Consider the following 25,259-nt stretch of genomic DNA (forward strand, 5'->3'; position numbering starts at 1 on the left):
TTTTTTTGCATCAAAATGCATTGTTAATGTATCATATTATCCAATCAGATTGGTCAGATAAGACTGCCCCTTAAAAATTCCTCGCTGCGATTGCAATATAATTGCATTCCAGTCTCTAGATGGTCCTGCATTACTTCTTTAATCAGCGGTTCAATTATTTTCCAAAGATCTGAAGTCCAGCTAACAGCTCTGTAATTACTAATATCTCCCTTTAATTCCATTTCCAGTTCATAGGAGCCTCCCTTAAATACGGGAATGATCTTGTAATCAGAACTAAACTTTTCTGCCTCCTTTAATATAATTGGACAGATCCCATCCACCTAGTTGCCGTTTTACATTTGGCTTCATCAATTTCTCTTTCAATTTCCTCTCAATAATCGCAAAAAGGGGTTTAGCTCCATGTTATATATTGATACACTTCTGGCATCCCCATCCCTAAAAAACTCCTCATGTGTGAATGTAAAAGGTGCAAAATACCCATCCAGTTTATCAGCAACTTGAGCAGGATCATCAACAATTAAACTATTCTTATCTAGTGGACCGATGTGATTCATCCCCTTCTGTCCAGTGTCTGCATAAATAGAGAAAAGTAAATGACTAAAGTCTTTGCTGCTTTTCTTTGCATTCTTTGCAATGATCTTTTCCGCCCAGTGGTTCCATTATTTCGAGATTCTTAATGAATGAACAGTCACCGCTGATAATCATATCAATGGTATTGCTCCCTCTTGTTGTCCCTCTAATATGCTGTTGTATAAAACAATCATCCAATAAATCCACAAAAGTCTTGCTAGTTTGTAAGTGACCAACCAAAAAGATACAGTCAGTAAGTGGAAAATTAAAATCCCCATTATAATGAGGGATTTGATTTACTTTCCACATTCGGATTTACTGGCCCACAATATTTTTCTGTATAGTTGTTTGTTATACTCATTACAGTCATTAGGATTGTAAGACACTCCTTCCTTCAATTTTTGTTTTCGAAGTTTAAGTCATACCAAACTGACTCAACATTGCACCGGCCACTAATGTCCACTGGATGCACTGCCTTAGATTTTGTGCTTCTTAACTAAGAGCATAACCTCCCTCCAGTCCTGTCGTGGCTGTCCTTGTGCAATGTAGGACAGAGGAGTGGAAGAACATTTGCTGATGCTATCGAGGCAGTGTTAGGTGGGTTGGAGAATTGCTATCTTGGGGGATACAGAGACTGACAGATTAGCAGTGGCCACACGCAGGAGTGAAAGTGCACATTTACTCCTCATACTGAAATTCTGAATCCCTTATATTTGAGTAACACCATGTCTCTGATATTCCCACAATGTCTGCATTTGATGGTTTGATCAGCACTTGCAATTATTCAAATTTAATTACTATTTTATTAGTTTTTTACTCTTAGTAATCCTAATACAGCTCATTTGAATCTCAATTTTTTTGATATCTCCAATACTTTGCTTTCCATGATCCTGCATGTTCTAATTGAGACAAAATTCTACCCTGGAGAGACTGTGCAAGGTTCATCGCAGTTCGTGTTCGAACTGCCTTCGGAAATTCTCCCCCGAACCAAAGCATTCCCGCTACTTTGAGCCCTTTGCTTTGCCGCTGTAGTCTGAGGTATGATTTTAGTCTAAATTTTCTTGGACTGCAACAGTGGAGTGTTTTGTGCGAGAGCGCGCAAAACCATGTATCTGTATCTATTCATAGATTTCTCAAGAGTCGGCGCCTTCGTAGCCAGGTGGGAAGGAGCAGCAGTGCATAGCATACGCTTCTTGATTAGACCGGGGTTCGAGCCCGTCACCACCAAATACGGAGGATGTGGAAAGGTCAGGGAATGACCACCGCATATCTCGGAGCAATATGGCCTTAGTTGCTAATGCTCCTAAAATAACAACAACAACAATTCTCAAGAGTCAGCTGAAAAGTAAGTTTGTTGCTAAACAAGAAACATTCAATCCTTTTACCCACTCCACTCCTCTATCAATTTTTCACGCTCTCCACGCGAAATAAACTATTTTTAGGATGCTTTTAAGTATCAGGACAACACTCGCGGTATTTGTGGAGATTTTTAAAGGCTACTTAACTTCTCTTTGATCTAAGGAATCCTGGCGTTAGTTTTCTTTGCGACAGCCACTTAACTCAGAATCATTGTGAGGGCTGTGGTGGGAAGAGTAATACCAACAGAATAAAGGTGGTTCAATGATTGCACATCTGAAATAAAAATTTCCACCAATCCACAGCTGTCTCTCTGTGTAAGGGTGGAGAATTCCGTTTCAAACAAGCCTATTATATGTGGATATAATTTTACTGTTACATAAAGATTAAAGCTGAATGGTTCTCCGAACGCTGCTTTAGCCCCCTCCTCGCTCCCCCCCCTTTAGAAAATTCTGGGATCTCCACTGGTTCTGGCTAATGGATTTCTGTAGAATTTACAAAAAAAATTAACAACCCATTCAGTTAACTTCACAAGTTAAAACCTAAAATTCTTCTAAAATTCAACAAGATGGTTGTGATTCACAAATAGTGCACTAAAAGTGATTTACTTCATAGTTGAATAGATAATTTTATTCCTTATTATTTATGCGTACTTAAAGAAGCGGAGTTTATGTGCATTTTTACGAATACACCTTTTAGCAAAACGTAATGCGAGTACTAAATAGAGCCAGACAAATACAGTTTCTTACACCACTTACCTTAGATCAACTAAATATCACTTTTAATACTTAGTCGAAAGATTGCTTAGCTTACTTTTATATTACAAGCCACGCGTAATCTTATTAAGCGTCATTACCACTTATTCAAGTTAATCGCAGATAAAAAAAAGGTAAAATGCATTTTCTGTCTTCATTCACGCAGCCAGAAAGTGTCAAAATAATAAAATAAAAAAAAATAAAAATAAAAAACTGCTAACGTCGCCATTGCACCGGCCATTCTGGTTCGCCAGTACGTCTCAAATTGTATCAGGCAACATTTAATAAAAGTCGGGGAGAGAAATTGGAGCCATTATAGTTTTACGATGGTTCTTAACTGCGCATGTTCAAGCATTAGAGTGTTCCTTGAACCAGATAAAATAACTAAAAAAAAAAAAAAAAAAAACGTCAGAAAGAAAGAATAGGTAAGAAACAATTAAGTTCTGCTCTATTTCTCCCTTCTGAAGGAAAGAAGAAAAAAAAAAGAGAGTGTAGATGAAGGACTAATCTCCTGTGACTTCTAGAACATTCTGTTTTTCCAATTTAATTTGTCCCGATGCTAAAGATTGCTCCAGGTAGCAAGTTCGGCTAGAAAAGGTAATCTTACGACAGTAATAAATTTTTTTTCTTAGGGCGCTACAAGAAAAAAAAAAAATCGCATTAAACAAACCATTTTATGATGAAAGTTCAGAATTGGACGCATGATTGTAATTGTTTATGCAATTCTTGTTTTATTAGAATCAGTTTGAACTTTTATTTATTTCTAAAAAGCGCCTTTTGCATTCCACGGAAACGTGCGTATAAATTTTTATTTATTACGCCACGGCCGCTCTTTTTACGGCTGTTCTTTCATTGGGAGAGCGAGCAATTACTCCGTCCGCTTCTCTGTTCCATTTTAATTTTCAGCGAGTCTTCATTGGTTCCCAATCTGCTGGCACGCGCGCATGCAGAGGGAAGGAACGTTTCGGTGGGCGAAGGATGCGCATTGTTGCGTTTCATATCCGGTATTCACGTGTCTCACTGAGTTTCCGCGGCCGCGGACTTTTATTATTATCTCGGTTTCCTGTAATGGCTACAAAGATTAAATTATATTAAAAAATGTCAGTGACAGTACCTCCTTCAAAACTTGCGTCGAATACCAGGTGACCTTTCTTGGCCTTGCCACTGTGACCCGGCGGTCTCATTACTTGTCGAGCAACGTTTTTAACTTCTCCTCCGTGCTCTCCGTCACTGCTGCTGCTGTCTACAAGGAGAAATGAAAAGAAAAAAAAATGATTGCTTACTAATAGCTAGCTGAGAATATGCATAACAAATACCAAAAATAATTAAATAAAATAAAGTATTAAAAACTGTTTATGCTAATAAGGTATTAGCATAAATTATATACATCACTAGCGCTTTGATTTTGATTGTTGTCCGATAAGGATTGTAGTCTGATAACTTTGAGCTGAAACTGAACTTTTAATACACTGCTCGACAAAATTAACAGAACTCGTAGAAAACGTGGCATAACTTTGTATTTACATGAACTAAAATTTGTAGTTATAAAAGGAATGAGTTTTCAAATTTGCATAAGTTTACAGTATTTACAAATTTCGCCTCATTAAAACAAACAAACAGAAAAAAAAAGATACAGAAGAAACAAGTAGATGGAGATAATGTTCTTATTATGGGAAAATGGAGCAAATATCTCATGAGATATCAGTAATATTGCCGCCTGGTCTGATTCACCGTTAAATTCCAGTTTATCGAAGAGACCTATGGTGTTCATCAAGAAGAACCTCATCATAGAAGATCTGTATAAGTTCCTTTTGATCTTTGGATAGATGATAATGTCTGGTGAATCCATCCAGATGGTTAGGGAGTTCAACTAAGGTTAGAATATTCGATCTTACCACGGTTGTTACTAGGATGTACCGCCTTCTTGGGTAGCACAGTGGTTATAATCACCGTCATGAGGAATTTTTATGAGTTTTATGACAACGTGGCTGAGTTAGTCGGTCTTAAGCGAGCGTAGCATGGTTTTCGTCCAGCAAACAGTAAGTTGATCACACGCGATTTACAGACATTATATACGGCGCAATATGGCCTGAGTTGCTGATGCACCTAAAACCCTACAACAGCCAACCGACCAACGAGGATGATGGTCGGTTGGCTGGTCCCATAAAAATTCCTCGTGCCATTGACGAGATTCAGAGTCAGGTATTTTCCACCCAACTGGGCTCCCCACGAAGACGAGCCCAGTATTTTCTTGACCTTGGATTATATTGGACAGAGATTTACAAGAACTCCTTCTTCAAAAGAACTATGCCACTCATGAACAAATATGATCTGGATATGGCTATGGACAAGAAAGAGTGTCACAGAAGTATCTGGAGCAAGTTGTCTAGTTGGCGGATGTATACAAGGTGGAAGTTTTTCTTTTAATTTTCTGTGTGTTTGGACTGATGATGTCATGAATTCCTTTTATTTCCTTGAATTGGATCTTTCCCATCTGAATAGAACTATCATTGTACTTGTGTGTTATTTTTCTATTTATTTATTTTAATTAAAATAAAGTTTAATTATTTTATTTTAATTACATCATTCCGGACATGTATCAGGAGCTTGGGAAGCGCAGAAGTACCAACTCCACTTTAATTTGACCTCTCAGCTCCATGCTGTTGAATCCCTGTGGTCGAAATCTAGTACAATGAAAGACATCAATCCATGTTACAGAACTTTATGGGACGCCTTACATACTGGAACACACCTTTCGAATATGCTGCACATTATAAGAAATTGTAAATTAAACATATCTGTCCATCTTTGTATGTTGACCCTCGTGGGTAGCGCAGTTGGTAGGATCGCTGTCCTCCAACACCGGGTGGAAAAGACCTGAGTTCGAGGCTCGTCGATGAGGTGAGGAATTTTTAGGGGTCTTTTTCCCAACGTGGCTGAGTTAGTCGATCTCAGGCGAGGGTAGCATGATTTTATTTCCCGGAAAATGGGGTTTTTCATCCAGCAAAAACAGAAACCCGACCTCGGAACTCACGCAATTTACAAACAATATAAGTAATATGACCTTAGTCGCTGATACTCCTAAAAACCTCGCTACAACAGCACGCAATTTACAGACACGATACATCTACGCCTCATGCCCTGAATCGCCTCTTTAAATTCAAAGCAACTGAACTGGACCCTCTTTATAGTGTATTTAATTATCATCCTATGTCATTCATTTAACTTTCTCCTCTCTCTCTCTCCCTTCCTTTTCTTCATCTGTCTATCCGTATACGTCTGCTCCCTTCTGTCTGTTTCTCTCTCACTCTCTCTCTCTCTCTCTCTCGCATCTGCGTTTTAATTTCTACTTTTACTTCGCCAAACCCGTTGTGTTTTTTCATCTATCTGTCATATTTCCCAAACTTTGTTTTCTCGTCTCTCTCATTCACCATACATCATCGCGCTCGCTCTCTCTATCTGTCCCCCTCTTCCTTAACACAGAATTTCCCAATCTTGTTGGTGCCATTGATCTTCCGCTGACAACTTAATATACGAAGTAGAAGAAAAATATTAACGTATTTAACGGAAGTCGTCCGCCCTTATTTTTTCCCGGATCCAATCTATTATCAATCAATTATTATTTCGCACGGTTTCCAGGTTGATCACGCAGCACAGATAGCGGAAGAGGCTTCAGTTTCGTTGATCAGTGGTAAGCATTCCATATCGCAGCCGAGTCCGGGCTCGTACCTCACTGTAATTGCAAACCTATCAAATCGCAGTCAATCTCTTTTCCACTCGGTCTGGCTCGACAACTGGCTGACTTGGCTCGTCTTAAGGGGGCTTTTCTCTGGAGAATGGCCATCGTACATTATCTGCAATTTTTTTCTTCCTTCTTTCTTGCTAAATTAACCTCGCGAGACTAAAGGGAACTGCAGATTTAGAAGCCCTATTATCATTGACAGAACAATAGCCGCCCAATGGCCCCCGCTCTGTACGGACGCTCGGCAAAAGTGCTTTTCCAGAAAGGCCGTTGATAGATTGTGTTCCTGCAGAATTTTTCCTTCTGCAAAATTACGAAGATGGGAGCTCGTGCTATCGGTTTACGAGCATCCAGTCGACAGTAAACAGATTAGGTGTAATCGCCGCGGTACAATCGAGCGGAAAGGAAGAGAGGGGCAGAGAAAGAAAGAAAGAAAGAAAGAAAAAAAAAATACATATAAAACATAAAAAAAAAAATAATAATAAAAGGCCCGAGTCGATCGTAAACTCTACAAAAAACTATAAAGGGTGGAAAATTGTTTTTGATCAAAATAAAGGGAATATTTTCGGCGATATTTTCCTTATTTTCTTTATTGGTTCATCAGTGGCAGTATCGCTTCGAGATAAGGTGCTTCTTTACGGCCGCTTTCTAACCGCTCGTGCCGCGAATAATGGGGCGCTTTATGTCGGTCGTAAGTATGGGAACACTTCCATTTAAGGATGCATTTGTGGACTCTTGCCGCGCAAGTAGCCGAATGAAATAAAATATGGTTTCTTCTTTCGAAGCAAATCAATAGTTTGTCCCCAATAGAGAGTGTTGATTTTTCTTCGATCATTGGTCGTAATGGCTGCCGACAACCGGGCACTGTTCGATGATGGTAAACAACCCTTCGTACTCATGTACAGGTCAACAACGCCGCTCGTTTAAGATAATTCATAGAGATTGACGCGGTCGTGACTTGGAAGTCCTGGAAGCCGGGATGTATAAATAAACAGCACACGAGACAGTCGGCTGAATAGAAAGAGAGAGAAAATAGACGGAAGAACGGCTTTATTAACTTATTTTGCGCAAAAAGCGTGCTTATCAATAGAATGGACAGCGCTCTTTTAAAAAGAATCCGAATATCAGAATGGCTGGTTTTTCTGTTCAGAACTGACGAGAGATGGCGCATCTTCCCCGCTTCTTGCGCAAAAGTTTTTAGATATGTTGACAGAGATGAATACGTGCGTTTCGATATTGTATCTTTCGCGAAGAAATTTAACCATCTCGAGGGACCGACTTCAAAGTGAATGGCAGATCGATTTCGAGTCTTTCGAATGTTTTCAGAACTCATCAAAGTGGCTCATAGATACGCAAGTTTTGTGACGTCACACGCGCTCTCTGCTCTTTCTGTATCGAATTCGAATGGTGCCAATAAACCGAGTAAGCTTTCTTATTGTCAACTGGTTACGTTACTTTTTTTGTTGATGGAACGTGCGCATACGTCACTAGAGACGTTGTGCGAGGGAGAATGTTTAATTTATTTTTCTGCATTTGATTGGTTGAAATGTGTATAAAATAACAAAAATTATCAGTAAAAAATGAGAGATTTTATGTGTACTTTTAGACAGACAGGATGGATGAGTAAAGTAATAAAAATGTCTCTGCAGTGTGCCTAGTTCTGGCATTTGGAACCTTACAGTTTGTTCCTGTTGTTGAAGGGTCAGCAACTTAGGCCATATTGAGCCTTATATAATATGCCTGTAAATTGCGTGTGTTCTCATGGAATTTCGTTGGTAAATTCCGCAGTGTTTACAGTTTTGCGATTATGCCCTACTGCAGCTCGCACATTTTCCAAGTTGTTGGATATAAACTTAAAAACTATCCTCTAACACCTGAAAGTAGTTGCAGGTTTCCATCACGTACTGTATTCACACAATAACGTTTTCAAATGAGTTTTGTGCACACGCCGTGTACATAAAGGCATTTGTTTTCACTGCACATACAACTAATCATCATATTGACGCCACGTTCTTTAATGCTTTATAATTAACAGTGTGTGAAATTCAACAGGTATTTCAGGTTCTGTGATTTAATAAATTAAATAATCGTAGAATAGTATCAACGCTTTCGTAATGCAGTTTACTTATTTCTCCCTGGATTTTAAAACAATTGAACTATAACACGTATTTAACATTTCTATTGATTAATATAATAAGCAAATAGTAATATTTTATTATTTCTGTATCTTATTATATTTATTAATATAAATACATAAATAATACATATTTATATTAATGAGCGAAAAAATAGAAAAAAACAACAATTTTTATGCCGAACCAAGAACATTTTTTCTACAGCTACAATATACGATATATGAATAGCCTATGTGATGTGTATGGGAAAAAAAAAATAAACAACAATAATTCCCGGATTGCCATTTAGATTGCTTTTAATGAAATTATGGAAAGCTTCACAAATCTTTCTAAAATAGGCATTGAAAGAAGGGACTAAAATCAATAATTTGCATTGCGATGTATTCTCATTACTTGAAGATGTAGATTCATCTAGCTGTTCTTCTAGACTACAATAATAGGCGCGTTAGCATATATATGTATATATATAAAGCTCTCATTGTCTTCACCATATCCGTCTGTCTGTCCGCATGCAATACCTTGACTCACTGTAGATGTATTTTCATAAAATTTTACATTTGGCTCCTTTAGAAAGATTTTCTGAGCCATCCATCCAAAATTTAACTGAAATTGAACCAATAAGAATCTGGCAGTTATTATCATTCTTATTATTTATTTATTATATATACATATATATTTCGTATATATCACACAGACTGTCAACATACTGCATACAGTAACTAAACAGTGGCGGATTCAAGTAGATAGAGGAGAAACTTTTAAAATAAGTAGCTATACATGATTCTACTTTTATAATGAATAAAGTCTTAACAGAACTAATGCCCTAATTTGGGTCAGACATTGCCTGCTAATGTTTCTCCTAATCGCCAAATAACTTTTCGTCTAGTGCATGATTGCTAGAGTTAGTTTAGGCTTCGCTGGATAAGCGCTGAAACAGCGTGAGTTAAAAGTGTTAAAAATGTGGGCACCACAGGGGAGGAAAACTGTACCCCCGCCTGACAATGACTGACTCGGTGATGCTTGAACTTGCCATCATAGTCTTTTTCAAGAGAAAAGCAAGTGGCGTAGCTCCTATAACGCGATAGATGGCTTATGCGCTGATTCAGTTATTAAATGCAGCGCACTGCAGTCCTTCAGTATGGGCATGACCTGCTCCTTCCTAATTACAAGGGAAAAAAGCGAAGAACACATCCCCTCACTCCACCCCCTTCGTTAATATGTACTGGTTCTGAAGTATCGGGGTCAACACCCACTCCACTATTTCCGAATAACCGATCCCTAGAGGGAGGGACATAACAAAGCCCGTGTTCACGTGGACAATGTGACTCTTTTCCTGACCTCGCACAGGATTCTAAAGACTGTGGTCTCACAGCCCTCCCTCCTTTTCTCCGGATGACGTGCCGGTGGGATATTAGTGTCCCAGTATTCAATACAAGCTTTAGGGGGTCGGCTTCCATGACTCAATCAAATGCCATGCTTTGTAGTAACTTTCAAAGGTGGTCTCTCAGTATCTGCAACCTCTAACTGATCTGATTGTAAAAATGCAAATGTCTCTTTATATTTTTAATTATAACATTTAAAAAAAAATAAATCCACAGATGAAATTCTCGGATTTTACACATCTAGTAACGCAGAGGACAGTTTAGTATTATAAAATAATCCACACTAAAGATCGCTTTCGTTTAGAAATACAGATTCTACTGGAGTCTAGTTGAATAACTTAAAAATTACGAAATCCCAAGAACAGTTTCAGCAGCACAGATTTAAACATAACGAGTAAAATAATAAGATTAAGGGAGATATTCATTCAGGATACGGCACGCTAGCTATATAACTTGAATGAGGACCTCCTTCCTTAGAATCTGGACTCGTTAGCAGGCTGAATTACTGCAGAGAGGCTGAATTACTGCAGAGAGAGACTTTTAATGCGTTTCTAAGCCTGATTAGTACGGGCCCTCTGTAAATAACCTCTTTTTTTTTTTGCCCACCAACCGAAGACTGTTTTCAGTAATGCTGCCTTGTTGCTTTGAGTATACAAAATGATTAAATTTCTCATGTCTTGATAACGAATACTCTGATAAATTTCCGATGGATTAAAAAAATAGCTTTTCAGATGGCAATAAATCAGATTGGCTGACATTAGCAAACACCTTGGATGGTATTAATCCTATTAGCCGTGTGTCACCCTGTCTAATGCATACAAGCTTCGCTAATTGGGAACAAGCGAGGGGATGATCAGTTCTTTCTCGTGGAAGACGACATAAGATTCGGGTTATTAATACGTCCAGTTTCTCTTTCGACCCTAATAATTGTGTGTAGCTCTACTTCTATTAAGGATTTAATGCCTTTAGGACTAAAATCGTTACTCCGTTCTTTTTTTTTTTTACTTTAGAGAATGTCTAGAAGTAATTACTTATGATTAAGAATCTAAGACAGGACAACTGGCTTATCCACTTTTTCTCCCAGAAGACAAAAGACTTCGCCTTTATGTGATTAGAGATCAGTAACGGCTTTGGAAATGATACGGCTGAGATGGCAATGGCTGCGAGAAATTTCATTTAAGAAATTTGCTCATTTGGACAAATGAAATTTTTAGATTTAATACCCTAATCTTCGAGAAACATCCATCACTGAGCTCAATTACATCTTCACGTTAACATTGGCTGCCAAGACAACTTCAGACGAAAAGATACGCAGTGTTATATTCAGTGGCGTACAGGAAGTCCTCGTTGTTCGCCATTTCGTTAATTCTACGCCATTGGCCTCTCACGCACACTACGGTCCGTGGATAGTAATAGTATTCATCACATAGTGCAAGGAAGCCACAGGCTTTTGCTGCACTATATCGGGTCATACTACTTTTATGTCAGTTTGCTTTGTGTATTTGTTGAGAGTTTCTCAAACATTCTTATGAATTTCATTGCGACCTTAATGTTACTTCCAATTATTTAAATATTTTCAAAAATAATTTTTAAAAATCTAAAAATATTTTCTGTTCTTTTAATACACTTCTCACTATTATTAAAGAAATTAATATAAATTTTCTAATGACACTTTTGTGTTAGGGGATTAAAAACACAAACAGTCCAATTTTAGTATAATCCGCTTTATTGATTTTAATTTATGCAACAGCTTGAAATACTAATTATAACAACACTAATTATAACAACTGCTTAGAAGTAATTAATTATCTTAATATTAATTATATTAATATTATAATTAACTGCTTAGAAGTAATTAATTATCTTAATATTAATTATATTAATATTATAATTAATATTAATTATATTAATATTAAGATATTAAGAGCACTGATATTAATTAGAATGAAATAAGTAATCAATTAATTTGATGGATTACTGATACAGCTGATTTGGGTATTAACCTCTCGTCCCCTTTCCCAAATTTATTTATATATTATTCTGGTTATTCTTGCACATATTAAGCATTTTTTAAACTTAAATAATATCTTTTAGTTTTAACTGACTGGTTAAGAGCAACTAGTTGATATGACATTATAAAGAATTTTGAACAGACACTATGTGCTTGTAATTTCAACTTTTGGCTTCGAGAAAGAACCCAAAGCAAGCAAAAAAAAAAAAAAAACCCTTTAGAAGAGGCTGATATTAATTACACCCAGATTTAGAAAAGTGGTTCTGAAATTTCAGTAAGGTAAAGGTTCTTTCTTCAACAGGGTTAAGAATAGCCTCAGTGCAGTACAATATTCATTACTCAGACAAGGCTTTTGCTCTCGTATTTATCTTCACAATCCAAGCCCTTCCAAGTTGCTGAGAGGAAAGCTCAACTTTCCAAGAAGACTCTGAAGTGTCTAATGTTTCATATTAGAGATTGCCAGGATTCTATCCTGTTTTGCTGAGTAAAAAAAGCAAATAAAATAAAGTGCACAGTCTTTTTCCTGTAAATGAAAAAGATTGTACACTTTATATTTTGATAAGCTGTCCTTTAAAACTCCTGTAGATTATTTTTTGCAAAACAGATCATGGAAATGAAAAGTGTACAGTCTACTATTATAGAGATAAAACTTATGCTAAATATAGATGAGCAATGGAAAACCAGTTTTCAAGCAAAGCACCTATTTAGAACTGTTTTGAATGCATTGTCAGCTATAGAAGCAACCAAGCTGATTGTATTAATAATTTGAGATTAGGCACCTATTAACCAAGGACTATTTTGAAATCTTAAACTGACAGAAGGAAAGCCACGCTTTTTTTATTAATTAAAAAAATATGAAAACCCCAAATACGAGAGGAATTAGAGCCTATAGTACTTTGTACTGTGCTTGGGTTGGAGGTTGAGAAGATATTTGTTGACATTAGATTCGAACTTCTGTAGACTGTAATTTTCAAGAAATACGTATGAAGGAAGGTTGTTTCAGAAAACGGAAGTTGAATGAATAAACGAGGACGTTATTTTCAGTGAGTTTCTCAAACTGGAAAGTGGAATGCAATTGCTATCATCGGAAAAACTATGGATAGGATTTCCGAACAATGGAAGAAGGTCATTATTATACAAGAGGAAAAGAGTGTGGGAGAAAACTGAACTTTGGAGAACACCAGGATCAGCGGAGAAGTTAGAAGACAGAGAGCCATCTACCATCACTCGCAGTGATCGGTCAGAGTGGAAACTGGATACCCAATAACAAAAAACAGTTGGCAATTCAAAAGATGGAAGCTTATTTAGAAGACCTTTATGACAAACACGATCGAAAGCCTTTGAATTGTCAAGAGCAACTGCGTGAGTTTCACCAAACTTTTCCATTGAATTTGTCCTTAGTAAATTAATAAGAGGAGTTGGGTTGCATTTACTAATATTATTATCAACGTAGAACATATTGAGTATTACAGCTCTGATTCATACTATCAAATTAATTGAATTTGTCCTTAGATGGGTAAACTGCTTTATATGATGCAGCATTTGTATAAAGAATTAATTCTGAAAAGAAAAACTAATTCATGAATAAATGGCTCTATTTTAATAAACAAAAGAATAGTTAAGAGAAAATCGCGAACGGACTTCGCGCTGAAGTAAGAAACACACAACCAGCATCGTTGCTACTCGGCTTTCCAAGCTACTCGAAACTTAATAAATATAATCTTTATTGTGTACAAAAGGATGTATACGATGCACCTTTCACAGCAGGAATGCCAGGGGCTTCACATTATCCACTAAATTCTTACTTATAGTAAAATATTGTTATCTTTCCGTTTTTTATAGGAATAGTTCTTCTATAACAACGATATTCTTGTGAATTTTTATGGTTTCAATCACGGAATCAATATACTTACATCACAATATAGCAACACAGAAAAATTCTCGGAGAAAGTTTCTCAAGAAGGGTCTTTTTTTTTCAACTCTCAGTTGGTGGCTCACTTTTTATGCGTTTTAAAGTCTAAACGGAAAAACATTATTGCCTATGATGCCTTGAGAGTGTCCTCGCATACACTACGTGTATGCGAGGCCACTCTCTACCCGGCGAACATCTCTCAAACATAAATAGAGAGATTAATCAAGCATTTGATGAAAATGCGAATTGAAAAAGTTTTAATGCTAATTTATGGATGATTTGATCGCTTTAAATGGAATTTCCAGCTACGAAGAACTGATAGCGAGAAAGAAAGGCAAACAAAACAACAGAGTTCGTTTCGATAAATGGGGCGTCAGTATTTGAGTCCTTAAAACTGGTGACTTTTTATTTAGTTTACAATACACGAAGTTTATACTAGAAATGGGCAAAAAAAAAAAAAAAAAGTCAACACACAATCTGGAGAAAGATCACTGCGGGAGTTCCGCAAGGCGGAGTCCTCTCCGGAGCATTATTCACTGCAGTCATTATTCCGTTTGTGCAACAGAGAGAAGCCATACTTTGCTATGCCGATTATATTAAGATACTCAGATTAATCCCGGCGAACATCTCTCAAACATAAATAGAGAGATTAATCAAGAGTTACACGACTTAGGATCCTTTCTCTATCAATTTGGCCTCCTGATTAACCCTGCCAAATCAGCCCAAATTGTCTTTTCTCTGAAGCGCCAACCTACTGAAATCCAAGCTTCTCTAGACGGCATTCCATTTCCAGTGGTCAAGATGCATAAGGACTTGGGAGTCGTCTTCGATTATAAACTGAGCTTCAACCCCCACATTAACAAGCTCACAGCAAAATTCTGTCAAATGCGCTGAACCACCAAACAACTGCTCCACGTTAGTGATCTGGATGTGACTCGTCGGTACGTATACACCTCAGTATACTCCGTCGTATCATATGCCTCGGAAATTTGGGCGTCCGCAGCCCCTACCAACATCAAGCGTGTGTACTCCCCCGAAGCCGACCGGGCTAGCCGGGTGGGTAAAGTGCCTGCCTGGCAACCCAAAGGTCGCGGGTTCGATTCCTGCCTCGGGCTTGGATCAAAGTACTGCAAAAACCTTGGGAGGCGCATTGTGGCCACAGAAGCCTATGCGCCAACAACTACCCCCAAAAAAAAAAAAAAAAAAACTCCCCCGAATACTGGCTCCTTCGTTCGATCACGCATAAACATCGTCGTCCACCCCAGCAAAGGACAACTGCGATGGCGATCTCACTAAATTTTGCAAGACTTCCAGATCTTGTATTGGAAAAACTCCTTGTTCTCACTGCCAAAATGACAACCGGAATGGTGTCCGAGCCAAGCATCTGGGAACTGCGCGGCTGGAGAATCCCTCTACCCGGGCTGAGGTCAGCTCCCACGCTCACAGCCCACTATAACAGACTAGCGCTTGGTGACCGTTTTCTCCCCAGGCAGATGCTCCCCACAATCCAATCAATTGACGGCGACCTCTGCAGGTTTGCGAAGGATCGGAAGTACCGAAGACAGATCCTGACCCTGGCCAGGCAAACTGCACATTGATATGGGCAGCATAATTAAATTTTCTGTTTATACTCCGGCACGACAACCAGGTCAGTAGGGTTTACAATAAATCGTCAATAACTCCTAGCATTTTTGCTGTTATGGGCATTGTATCAGGCATACATATAAAATTTACTTATTTTCGCTGATTGCAATAATGATATTAGAAATACAAATATTTATCGTATTTAGTAGTCACGGGCTTGAATCCCGGTCTACCCAAGGAACACGTGTTATGCACTCTCGCTCCTGACCACTCGGCTACGTCAGGCCTATAATAATTCCCGATATATTCTAAATAATGTTCAAAGTACGATGTCGTTATGAATGTGTGGGAATAAAGTCAAGAATATATGAATATCTTTATGAATATAAATATAAATATGAATAACTTTATTAATACATTGTAAATACAGTACTGGCAAAAGCATAATATTCCGTAAATAATCTAACACTGATTCTGTTGTTGGCTCTGGGGGATGAGCACGAACCCCGAATCACCATTGTAAAACCCCTGGAATTGCTGCTGTGAAGGGTGTATTGTAATACCACTTTTGTATACAATAAAGATTATATATATATATATGAATAATTCGAATGATATAAGTATAATCAAAATAATCGAATGATATAATTCGATTATATAATCGAATTAAATTATTGAATGAATCACTCGAATTATATAAGTATAATTGAAATAATGGAATGCTATAATTCAATTAATATAATTGAAATAATCGAAGGATGTCCTGTAATTGATGGCGCCTCCGTAGGCAGGTGGGAAGGAGCAGCAGTGCGTAGCACACGCTTCTTGATTAGACCGGGGTTCGAGCCCGTCACCACCAAATACGGAGGATGCGGAAAGGTTAAGGAATGACCACCGCATATCCTGGAGCAATATGGCCTTAGTTGCTAATGCTCCTAAAAACCAAACAACAACAATCCTGTAATTGAAATAATCGATTATGCCGACCACTGGGTTATACTAAGGAGAACAGTTGGCAACTTCAGAACAAATTGTGCCAGAGGGTAGTAAGCCTTACACAGAGTATGGAGGGGTGGGGGGGCTTCAGCCGCCAATTATTTAGTAATATTTTATACTTTATTAAGTGATAATGTGATTTTAAAGAACATCTGTGCTTTTTACGGACATAAATGTTTATATTTGGAATATATATTTCGTGCAATACATGTCAAAGTCAATACACAAGGAGGTTAATTGGCTCCGTTGTTAGTCGCGGTTCTGGAAACGTAACTACGACAAACAACTTGGACTTCCTGTAATTTCAAATGCAGCTGCTGTTGGTATGGCACTTTTCCAGTTTTAATCTTTCATGTAAGATGTTCGAACATAATCATGGAATGGCCTAATGGTTGCCTGTGCTGAACTACTCGTCCATGTCCCCAGCTAAATTTCCATCTCCCTGATTCGAGTCGAAATTGCAGCTGTTTTTAGGGTCGTAGTTACGGTTAGAATAGAATTTAGTTGCACCCCCCCCAAAGGGACAACTATTGCGCATTTTTTGCCTATAATATTGGTACTTGTTTGACACCAAAATCACCGGCGCATTTATAAATTTTCCGACCCTAAACAAAATAATCATGCACGAGCCCCTACAGAGGAAGCACGGTTAAAATATTTTCAAGTAATTATGCTCAAGCAATTAATTATACTAATTTGAGACTATTTTTTAATATACAAAATGGTATACAGGCGTCTGTTGTCACGGATTTGCTGAATTATTGACCACAGACAATGTCTTGTCTAAGCATAAATATATTCTGGCCGCAACGCTTGATACAATATTGTTCAAGAGCTTTAGAAAGAGTTAAAGTATAAAATTTGCATAATACTGAATATAGCGACATAACAGCCTAATTAAAGATATATAGTATTATGTCAATATATATTAAAATCACTCACCGTTAAAATAATTATGCAGAATAATCAACTCCTTAGCTACTAACACAAATAGCCGTCTTTCCTGCATGACAATCCGGCGTAATTATAAAAATTTCGAAGTTAATACATAATATGCAGACGAAAACAGAACTCCTATAGCTGCTAATTAAAAATTTTCACGTTTGGTAGAGTTAGCATGGTAACCGATTAGCTGCGCTCGCTCGCGTTCTCCATAAACTCTTAGCAATATTACGTTATGGAATGTGCTAAAAGAATCAAATAATTCAGATATTGTCTTAAATATTGGATAAAACTGAATAATTATAATCTTGCGTTAAAAACAGTGCTAATAGCAATTAGCACAGCAAAGCAAAGTCGCGATTGTGCGTAAATTACTCTCAAGCGAAAAATATAGAAGGAAAATAATGTTTAAAATCTCAAGTTTAGAGATGACCGTAATTGCTCAGTAAAAGAGCAACTGAAGAGCAAGAGAAAATGCAAGCGCAGTTTACTGTGAGTTTGAAATTTTAGCCAAGCTTATTTAATGCCAATATAGATAAATAAATAAATAAAATATATATATATATATATATATATATATATATATATTAAAATATATATAAAATAACTATACTGTATATAATTTCATATATAAAATATTTTAAAATATGAAGTTTAAATAGAAAATTATATAAAATTATAAATTTAAGGGGTAACGTTCAATCGCATTTTATGAAAAAATAGAAAAAAAAAATTTGAAATGAGTCGTAGTTCAAAACACTCTACGAAACATCAAAATTCAACACACAGATAATAAATAAATACGAAATTAATTTATTTAATCGTCTAGGAGGGGAAAATCAGCCATTTGCGCGGAATCAATGCAATCACAGAGGAATTAGTACGCAATCTAATATTTTCTTCCATGTCTAATGGCTAGTATTGGCACACCCAGGGTCCTGAGCTGGGCTGGATATCATCATTCTTCTCTTTCTTGGTGATTCCCTTCTACTTTTGACTCTCTCTCTCTCTCTCTCTCTCTCTCTCTCTCTCTCTCTCTCTCTCTCTCTCTCTCAGGGTAACTAGAGAATTCTTTTTTTTTTTTGGTTGGTGCAGCATAAGCCTCGGGCTTCCTTGCACCATGTGGCTGGTAATAATAATATTAATAATAATAATAATAAACCTGTGATGTCAAGCTACACATATATTGTAGTACAAAAAACAGTAAAAGGTTACTACAGTTATATTGAAAAAACTGAATAAAAAATATAAACTTAATAAAACAAGTATTACAAGGTCAATACACGTAAGTCATAGATGATAATTAGTGTTAAATAATATAAAAAATCAGAGCACTTGGGAGCAATAAAGAAATTATGTTGGGCATCACTTAGAAATAGCATTAGACAGACACTCAGATTTTGCTAACTTATTATCCTTTATATGCAATATGCAATTTTTTTTTAGAAATTCTAAACACACACGCACACATTGTTAAAAATTCTGTTTTATTTACACATAATTATTTACACATTTAACAAGTTTTATTTACACATTTAACAAGTACAGGTCACTGTTGAACAAAAGCCGAGAATTAGGGTTGAATTTGAAAGTGTCTGCAATTCTGCCCAGACTCGATAGGAGGGAGTATATGATGAGAGCCTTGTCGATCAATTCGGCCCTGGAAAGATTGTGCAAGGCTCAAGGAGTAGAATTTTTTTCAGCCTGGACTGTACTTGTTAACAGGAGAGATTGCTTCTACAGAGATGGGATACACTTAAATAGAAAGGGTGCAAGAATATTTGCTGATGCTATCGAGGCAGTGTTAGGTGGGTCGGAAAACTGCTAGCTTGGGGGGAGACAAAGACCAATAGATTGACAGTAGCCACTGGCAGAGGTGAAAGAGATTCTTGCACTGCTTCTATTAGAATGAGCAGAAGCCTGAAAAACAAGATGCATGGTATTTCAGAGACTGCTGGGAGCCATTGCGGTACAAGTAAACACATGGGTTGTGTTAGGGTAGCTAAGAATAGAAACAGGTGCAGTTATACTTGCGTGTACACCAATGCTAGGAGTTTAGTAAATAAATTTGATGAATTTGAGGTATTGCTCAAAACATCGAAGGCAGATATTGTTGGGATATCAGAGACGTGGTGTCACACAGATATAAGGGATGCAGAACTGCAATTTGGGGAGTACAACGTCTACAGAAAGGATAGACAGGATAGGAAGGGGGGAGAGGTTATGCTATTAGTTAAGAAACACATAAAAACCAAGGAAGTGAAGCCAGTCGACATCGCTGGACAGTGCAGTGTGGAGTCAGTTTGGTGTGACATAAGCATTGGGAGATCAAAATTGAGAGTAGGAGTGTGCTATAGGCCTAATGACTCTGATGAGTATAATAAGAAATTGTACAGGGAAATAGAGTGGGCCAGTAAATCAGAGTGTCTTATAATGGGAGATTTTAATTTCCCAGATATTGACTGGAATTTGGGGGCTGGTTACTCACACACTAGCAGGACTTTTGTGGATTTATTGGATGATTGTTTTCTACATCAGCATGTTCGGGAGGCAACTAGAGGGAGTAATACTCTTGATTTGATTATCAGCAGTGATTCTTCATGCATTAAGAATCTGCAGATAAATGAACCACTAGGTGGCAGTGATCACAGTGTGCTGAAGTGGGATTTACTCAAAGAGGTAACTACCATTAGGGGTAAAGGGAAGGGTTATTGCTTCCGTAAAGGCGACTACGATGGACTGAGACAGTATTTAAATTCTATACAGTGGGACCAACTGATGATGTTACCAACAGCAAATTCAAAATGGGAAGCATTCAAAGAACTTATCTTGGAAGCTACTAGGCTTTACATACCAACTAAGAAATATTGTTCAAGGTTTAGGCCAAAATGGATGTCAGATGAACTAATGAGGCATATGGCAGAGAAGAAAAATGCATGGGATACTTACAAATTAACACATGACACAGAAGCCTATGATAGATACAAGTTGATATGCAACCAAGTTACAAAGGAGGTTAGGCAGGCGAAGGCAGATTACGAGAAATCCTTGGCAAGGGATGCAAAGAAAAACAGCAAAGAGTTCTTTACTTATGTAAACTCCAGAAGGAAGGGGATGAATCAGATTGGTCCACTTGATATTGATGGGTCAACTGTTGATGATCCTTCTCAGGTAGCTAACAAACTAAATGAATATTTTGCATCGACATTCACACATGAGGAGTTATTCAGCAAGGGGAATGCCAGAGGTGTATTCAACTCTAGCAGTAAGCTACAGAATCTTGAAATAACTGGGAGTAAAGTGGAGGAGAAACTGTTGAAGATAAACACAAGAAAGGCACCCGGGGTGGATGGGATCTATCCAGTTATATTAAAGGAGGCAGCAAAGGAAGTAAGCAAACCCTTAGCCATAAATATGAGAGCTTCCTTGGACTCAGGGGAGGTACCCATAGACTGGAAATGTGCAAATGTGACCCCAATTCACAAAGGAGGATCAAAGGCTGACACAAGTAATTATAGACCTGTGAGCTTAACTTCTGTTCCAGGAAAATTAATGGAGGCACTGGTTAAAGAAGCACTGCAGGATCATTTAGACAAGACTTCAGTTATAGTTCAGACACAGCGTGGTTTTGTTAAGGGGAAGTCTTGCCTGACCAACTTGATTGGATACTATGATGCAGTCACAAAAGAACTGGATGCAGGGAATAACTTTGATATTATATACTTGGATCTTAGAAAGGCTTTTGATACTGTTGCACATGGAAGACTGCTACACAAATTGGAGCAGTGTGACATTGGAGGCAATTTGCTGCTATGGATAAAGGGGTGGTTGAGGGGGAGAAGACAGAGAGTGGTAATCAATGGACACTGCTCATCGTGGACTGATGTTATTAGTGGAGTCCCTCAGGGCTCAGTGTTGGGGCCATTATTGTTTTCTGTATTTATAAATGATATTGATGATGGTATATCGGGCTTAATGTCCAAGTTTGCAGACGATACAAAGGTTGGCAGGGTTGTCAAGGACACTACTGACACTATGCTGCTGCAACAGGATCTGGAAAGGTTGAGCAGATGGGCTGAGAGGTGGCAAATGAAGTTTAACATTGATAAATGTAAAGTACTACACATGGGAAACAGCAACCCCAGAGCAACGTATGAACTCTGTGGTACTACACTGACAGTGGTAGAGAATGAAAGGGACTTGGGGGTGGTTGTGCAGGCAGATATGAAGTTCTCTGAGCAGTGCAGAAGGGCTGCAAGAGTAGCTCATGGAGTATTGTCAATGATATACAGGAATTTTTCCAGCAGGGATAAGGAGGTGATTATTCCCTTGTATAAGGCGATGGTCAGGCCACACCTTGAGTACTGTATACAGGTCTGGAGGCCTCATTTCAAGAAGGATGTAGAGCTGCTGGAACGAGTACAGAGAAGGGCAACAAGATTAGTGAATGGAACAAAGGGGTGCTCTTACGAAGAAAGGCTTAAGTTTTGCAAATTACAGTGTCTGGAGACTAGGCACCAGCGAGGTGATCTGATAGAGGTGTATAAAGCCTTGAATGGTTTAAGCATGCTCAATGCTGATGGGATTCTTCCTCTAGCTCAGAAAAATCACCTGAGAGGGCATAAATTCAAATTGAGGAAAGACAGATGTAGGATAGACGTGCGGAAATTTGCCTTTAGCCAGCGGGTGGTTGGTTGGTGGAACAGACTTCCATCCCTTGTGGTGGAGGTTGATAGCCTAAATAAGTTTAAGGCTCAGCTGGACAGGTATTTTGAACGAACAGAGGGATGAAGTGGAAGTGGGTTTTTTTTTTTTTTTTTGGCTGATGCTGCATAAGCTTGCTTTCTTGCATCAAATGCCTCTACTAATGCTAATGCTAATGCTAATTAGCTATCTAACTGGCGCCTCTTCTCGGGCCCGACCTATTCTTCAAGGGTCCCGGTCAAAATCTTAATATTAAATTTAAGTAATTAAATTAATTTTTAATAATCAACAAAAAATTCTACAAACTCAAAATAATAAAAAAAAGTATTTATTTAAATTTTATTTTTTTAAATAAAATGTTTCTATTTTATTAATTTTTATTATATTGATTTGATTTATTATATGTTAGAATTAGCATGTTGTTTTTAATCTTAAAATTTACACGTGATCACACAAACACATATGCCGATCGGGCTAGCCGGGTGGGTAAAGTGCTTGCCTGGCAACCCAAAGGTCGCGGGTTCGAATCCCGCCTCGGGCTTGGATCAAAGTACTGCAAAACCTTGGGAGGTGCATTATGGCCACAGAAGCCGATGCGCCAACAACTACCCCCCCCCCAAAAAAAAAAACACATATACAAAAATAAGGAGGGGGGGGTCTTGTCATGCACTGTGCATCGGGGCTCCCTTTAACTGCTATTGATCAATCAATATGCCCAATATCAGAGCTTATTAGCACCAAGTTACTTTAAGCACATTATCCTCCGATCTCTCAAAAATCACATTGCTATAATAGTCACTACTACTGTTCATCACTTTTAAAATTTATTTATTATTTTCTGCAGATCTTTTTATAATTATCCATGATCGCCCATTTATTATAACAAAAAATTTACTAGTTCATAAACGTTAACAGTTATTTAAAAATAAATGCTTTCATATAACTATAGTTTGTTTAAGTAACCAATATATGATGAGCTTTCTTTCTATATTCCGAAAATATCTCGATTCCTACGAAGTTATTTCCCTTGATAATGCTTGAAATTTGAGTAGACAAACTATACGAAATATCATCCCCATCTTAATGATAAAACAGAAAGGTGTGTGTGTGCGCGCTTCTCGAAATATTCAAGCCATGAAATGGCGTCACGCAAGAAAGGTGAACGAGTTATATTCCTGAAGTCGTTTTGAAGAATGCTACTCCTCTTGTAATTTTTTCTCTATTTCCTAAAGGTAAGAGAGGGAAGTTTTAGATTTGAGCGATTTGAAGGCGCATTATTTTTATAAATATTGAGAAATGGCACCTTGCTTTGTAAGGTTACACGCCTTTGCAAAGTCCATTTGCGAGATGAAGCTGCATACAGAACAATGTATTGACCTTCTCTGGCTTTGAGAGTCAACAAACAACACATAACCAAAATTTCGTACTGCTTATGACTCAGTTATCGATCAGGAATATCCCAGTAGCTCATGGGGAAATCATATGATTACTCTGAGGATCCATATGATTCATAATTTAAAAGTGAAGAGCACATATGGTGAAGATCGCCAAACCCAAATATATTTTACCAAAAAAAAAAAAAAAAATAGTAATAATAAATAAATAAAATATAAATGGACAGAGAAGAATCCGATTCTTCTCCTTTTATTTTTCTCTTAATATATACGATAAGGATTCTATCTTCTGTGAATCGTGATAACTGTTTCCGTTCTTTCTACTAATGTATCGAGGGTTTAGTGTCAAACAAACCTTTACTACACAATTGTTTTGATTATTTTGTAGTTGTTTTTGTAATCAACCAAAAAAAAAAATCATTTGACATTTACAGCCAGCCGGCTAAATTATAACCGCAAAAATCAAATGCAATTTTGTAATTAACTGGTTGCTACTAAACTCTCGGTATATAAGACATTCTTATATTTATTCAAGGCAGGTGTAACTTTTGTACGGTAATAACTTTTAGATACACAGAAATATAAAAATAATAAAATGTAAATACAAATATATGTAATAAATTATAAATGATTAAATACATTTCAGAAAGAAAGTGATTATGAATTGAAACTATTAAATGATGAAGTTTGCCTTTTATCAGTACTGTACTTTATGAAAAATGTAATTATTATTTGCAAATGGAGAAATATTTATGAATAACAGAAATAGTTTAACAAAACTTAACTCAAAGTAATATTTTGAGTAAAAAATAATTAATATATTATACAAAATATATTATTATATGAGAAAAACATTCATTCTACGTTTATAAAATAGTATTTTATTTCGAATATTTAATTTTCTACTTTCTATCAGCGTGCAGTATTTATACCGATTTTATAAAACGAAGTACTCTTTAATGGTTATTGAAATTTTTAAATTCAAGCACAAAAATATCCAAACGAAAAACAGTAAAGCCTGTTATTAAATATACGCGAAATGCTTTTTTATTGCAATTTTAAATCTGTTGAATTAATTTCACATTTTGAGAAATCTTACGATCTTCTTAATTTATGTTTCTTCGCTTTATTACGAAATTTGAAAAGTTACTTATTTCCACACTACACTTTACACAAGAGCCAATTAACCACGGCCGCCGTGAGGGCGAATTAAGAACAAGTAATTAGTCGGTTTCCAATTTTAAATATGCCTTCCTAATGCAAAGTAAAAATTGCAATAACGTCATATTATTATAAAATTTTAGAGAAATGACGTCCGGACAGAGTAGGTGGGAAACATAAAACTGAGAAGTTATTTTCTATTTTAATTGGCACCCAAGCGACCAATAAATTACGGCCCAGCAAACAACATAGGAGGCTATTTGTACCTTTTAATGAAGTTATTTGCTCCGTTATTTGACTCAAGTATACTTTTTAGGTATTTTATGGCTCTCCAAGTAACCCATAACTATAGTTTTGTCGAGGCCTGTACTACCGTTGACAACGGGAACATTGTTTATATCTCTTTACTGCCCGAATCTCATTAGGCAAACGCGAGCCTCGCGTTTCGCGTGAAGTGCCATCAGTAATCTGCAACATTTGCACGAGAATTATTAGGAACTTGAGACGAAGTTCACATACAAAAAAGTGTTCACTGAAATACGTACACAAAATACCACTACGAATATCGTCACGGTTTGTCGAGGAAATTTCAACTATAGTACATATTGAAAGGGA

At 37.1% G+C, this 25,259-nt stretch overlaps 1 protein-coding gene across 2 annotated transcripts in view; it reads right to left on the minus strand.

Moving 5' to 3' along the window:
• LOC150079024 (cytosolic carboxypeptidase 6) overlaps nt 1-25,259 on the minus strand; it is a 591,251-nt gene that overhangs the window by 499,933 nt on the left and 66,059 nt on the right. For both annotated transcript variants that reach the window (XR_016547524.1, XM_090382641.1), the window contains exon 2: nt 3,796-3,924. Coding sequence is in view for 1 of the 2 variants with exons in the window: in XM_090382641.1 (XP_090238767.1) it covers nt 3,796-3,924 (129 nt within the window). In the remaining variant the exon portion in view is untranslated. The remainder of the gene's footprint in view (nt 1-3,795; nt 3,925-25,259) is intronic.

This window comes from Mastigoproctus giganteus, chromosome 10 (assembly GCF_048544385.1).
Source record: "Mastigoproctus giganteus isolate SK-2022 chromosome 10, ASM4854438v1, whole genome shotgun sequence".
Lineage (NCBI taxonomy): Eukaryota > Metazoa > Arthropoda > Arachnida > Uropygi > Thelyphonidae > Mastigoproctus > Mastigoproctus giganteus.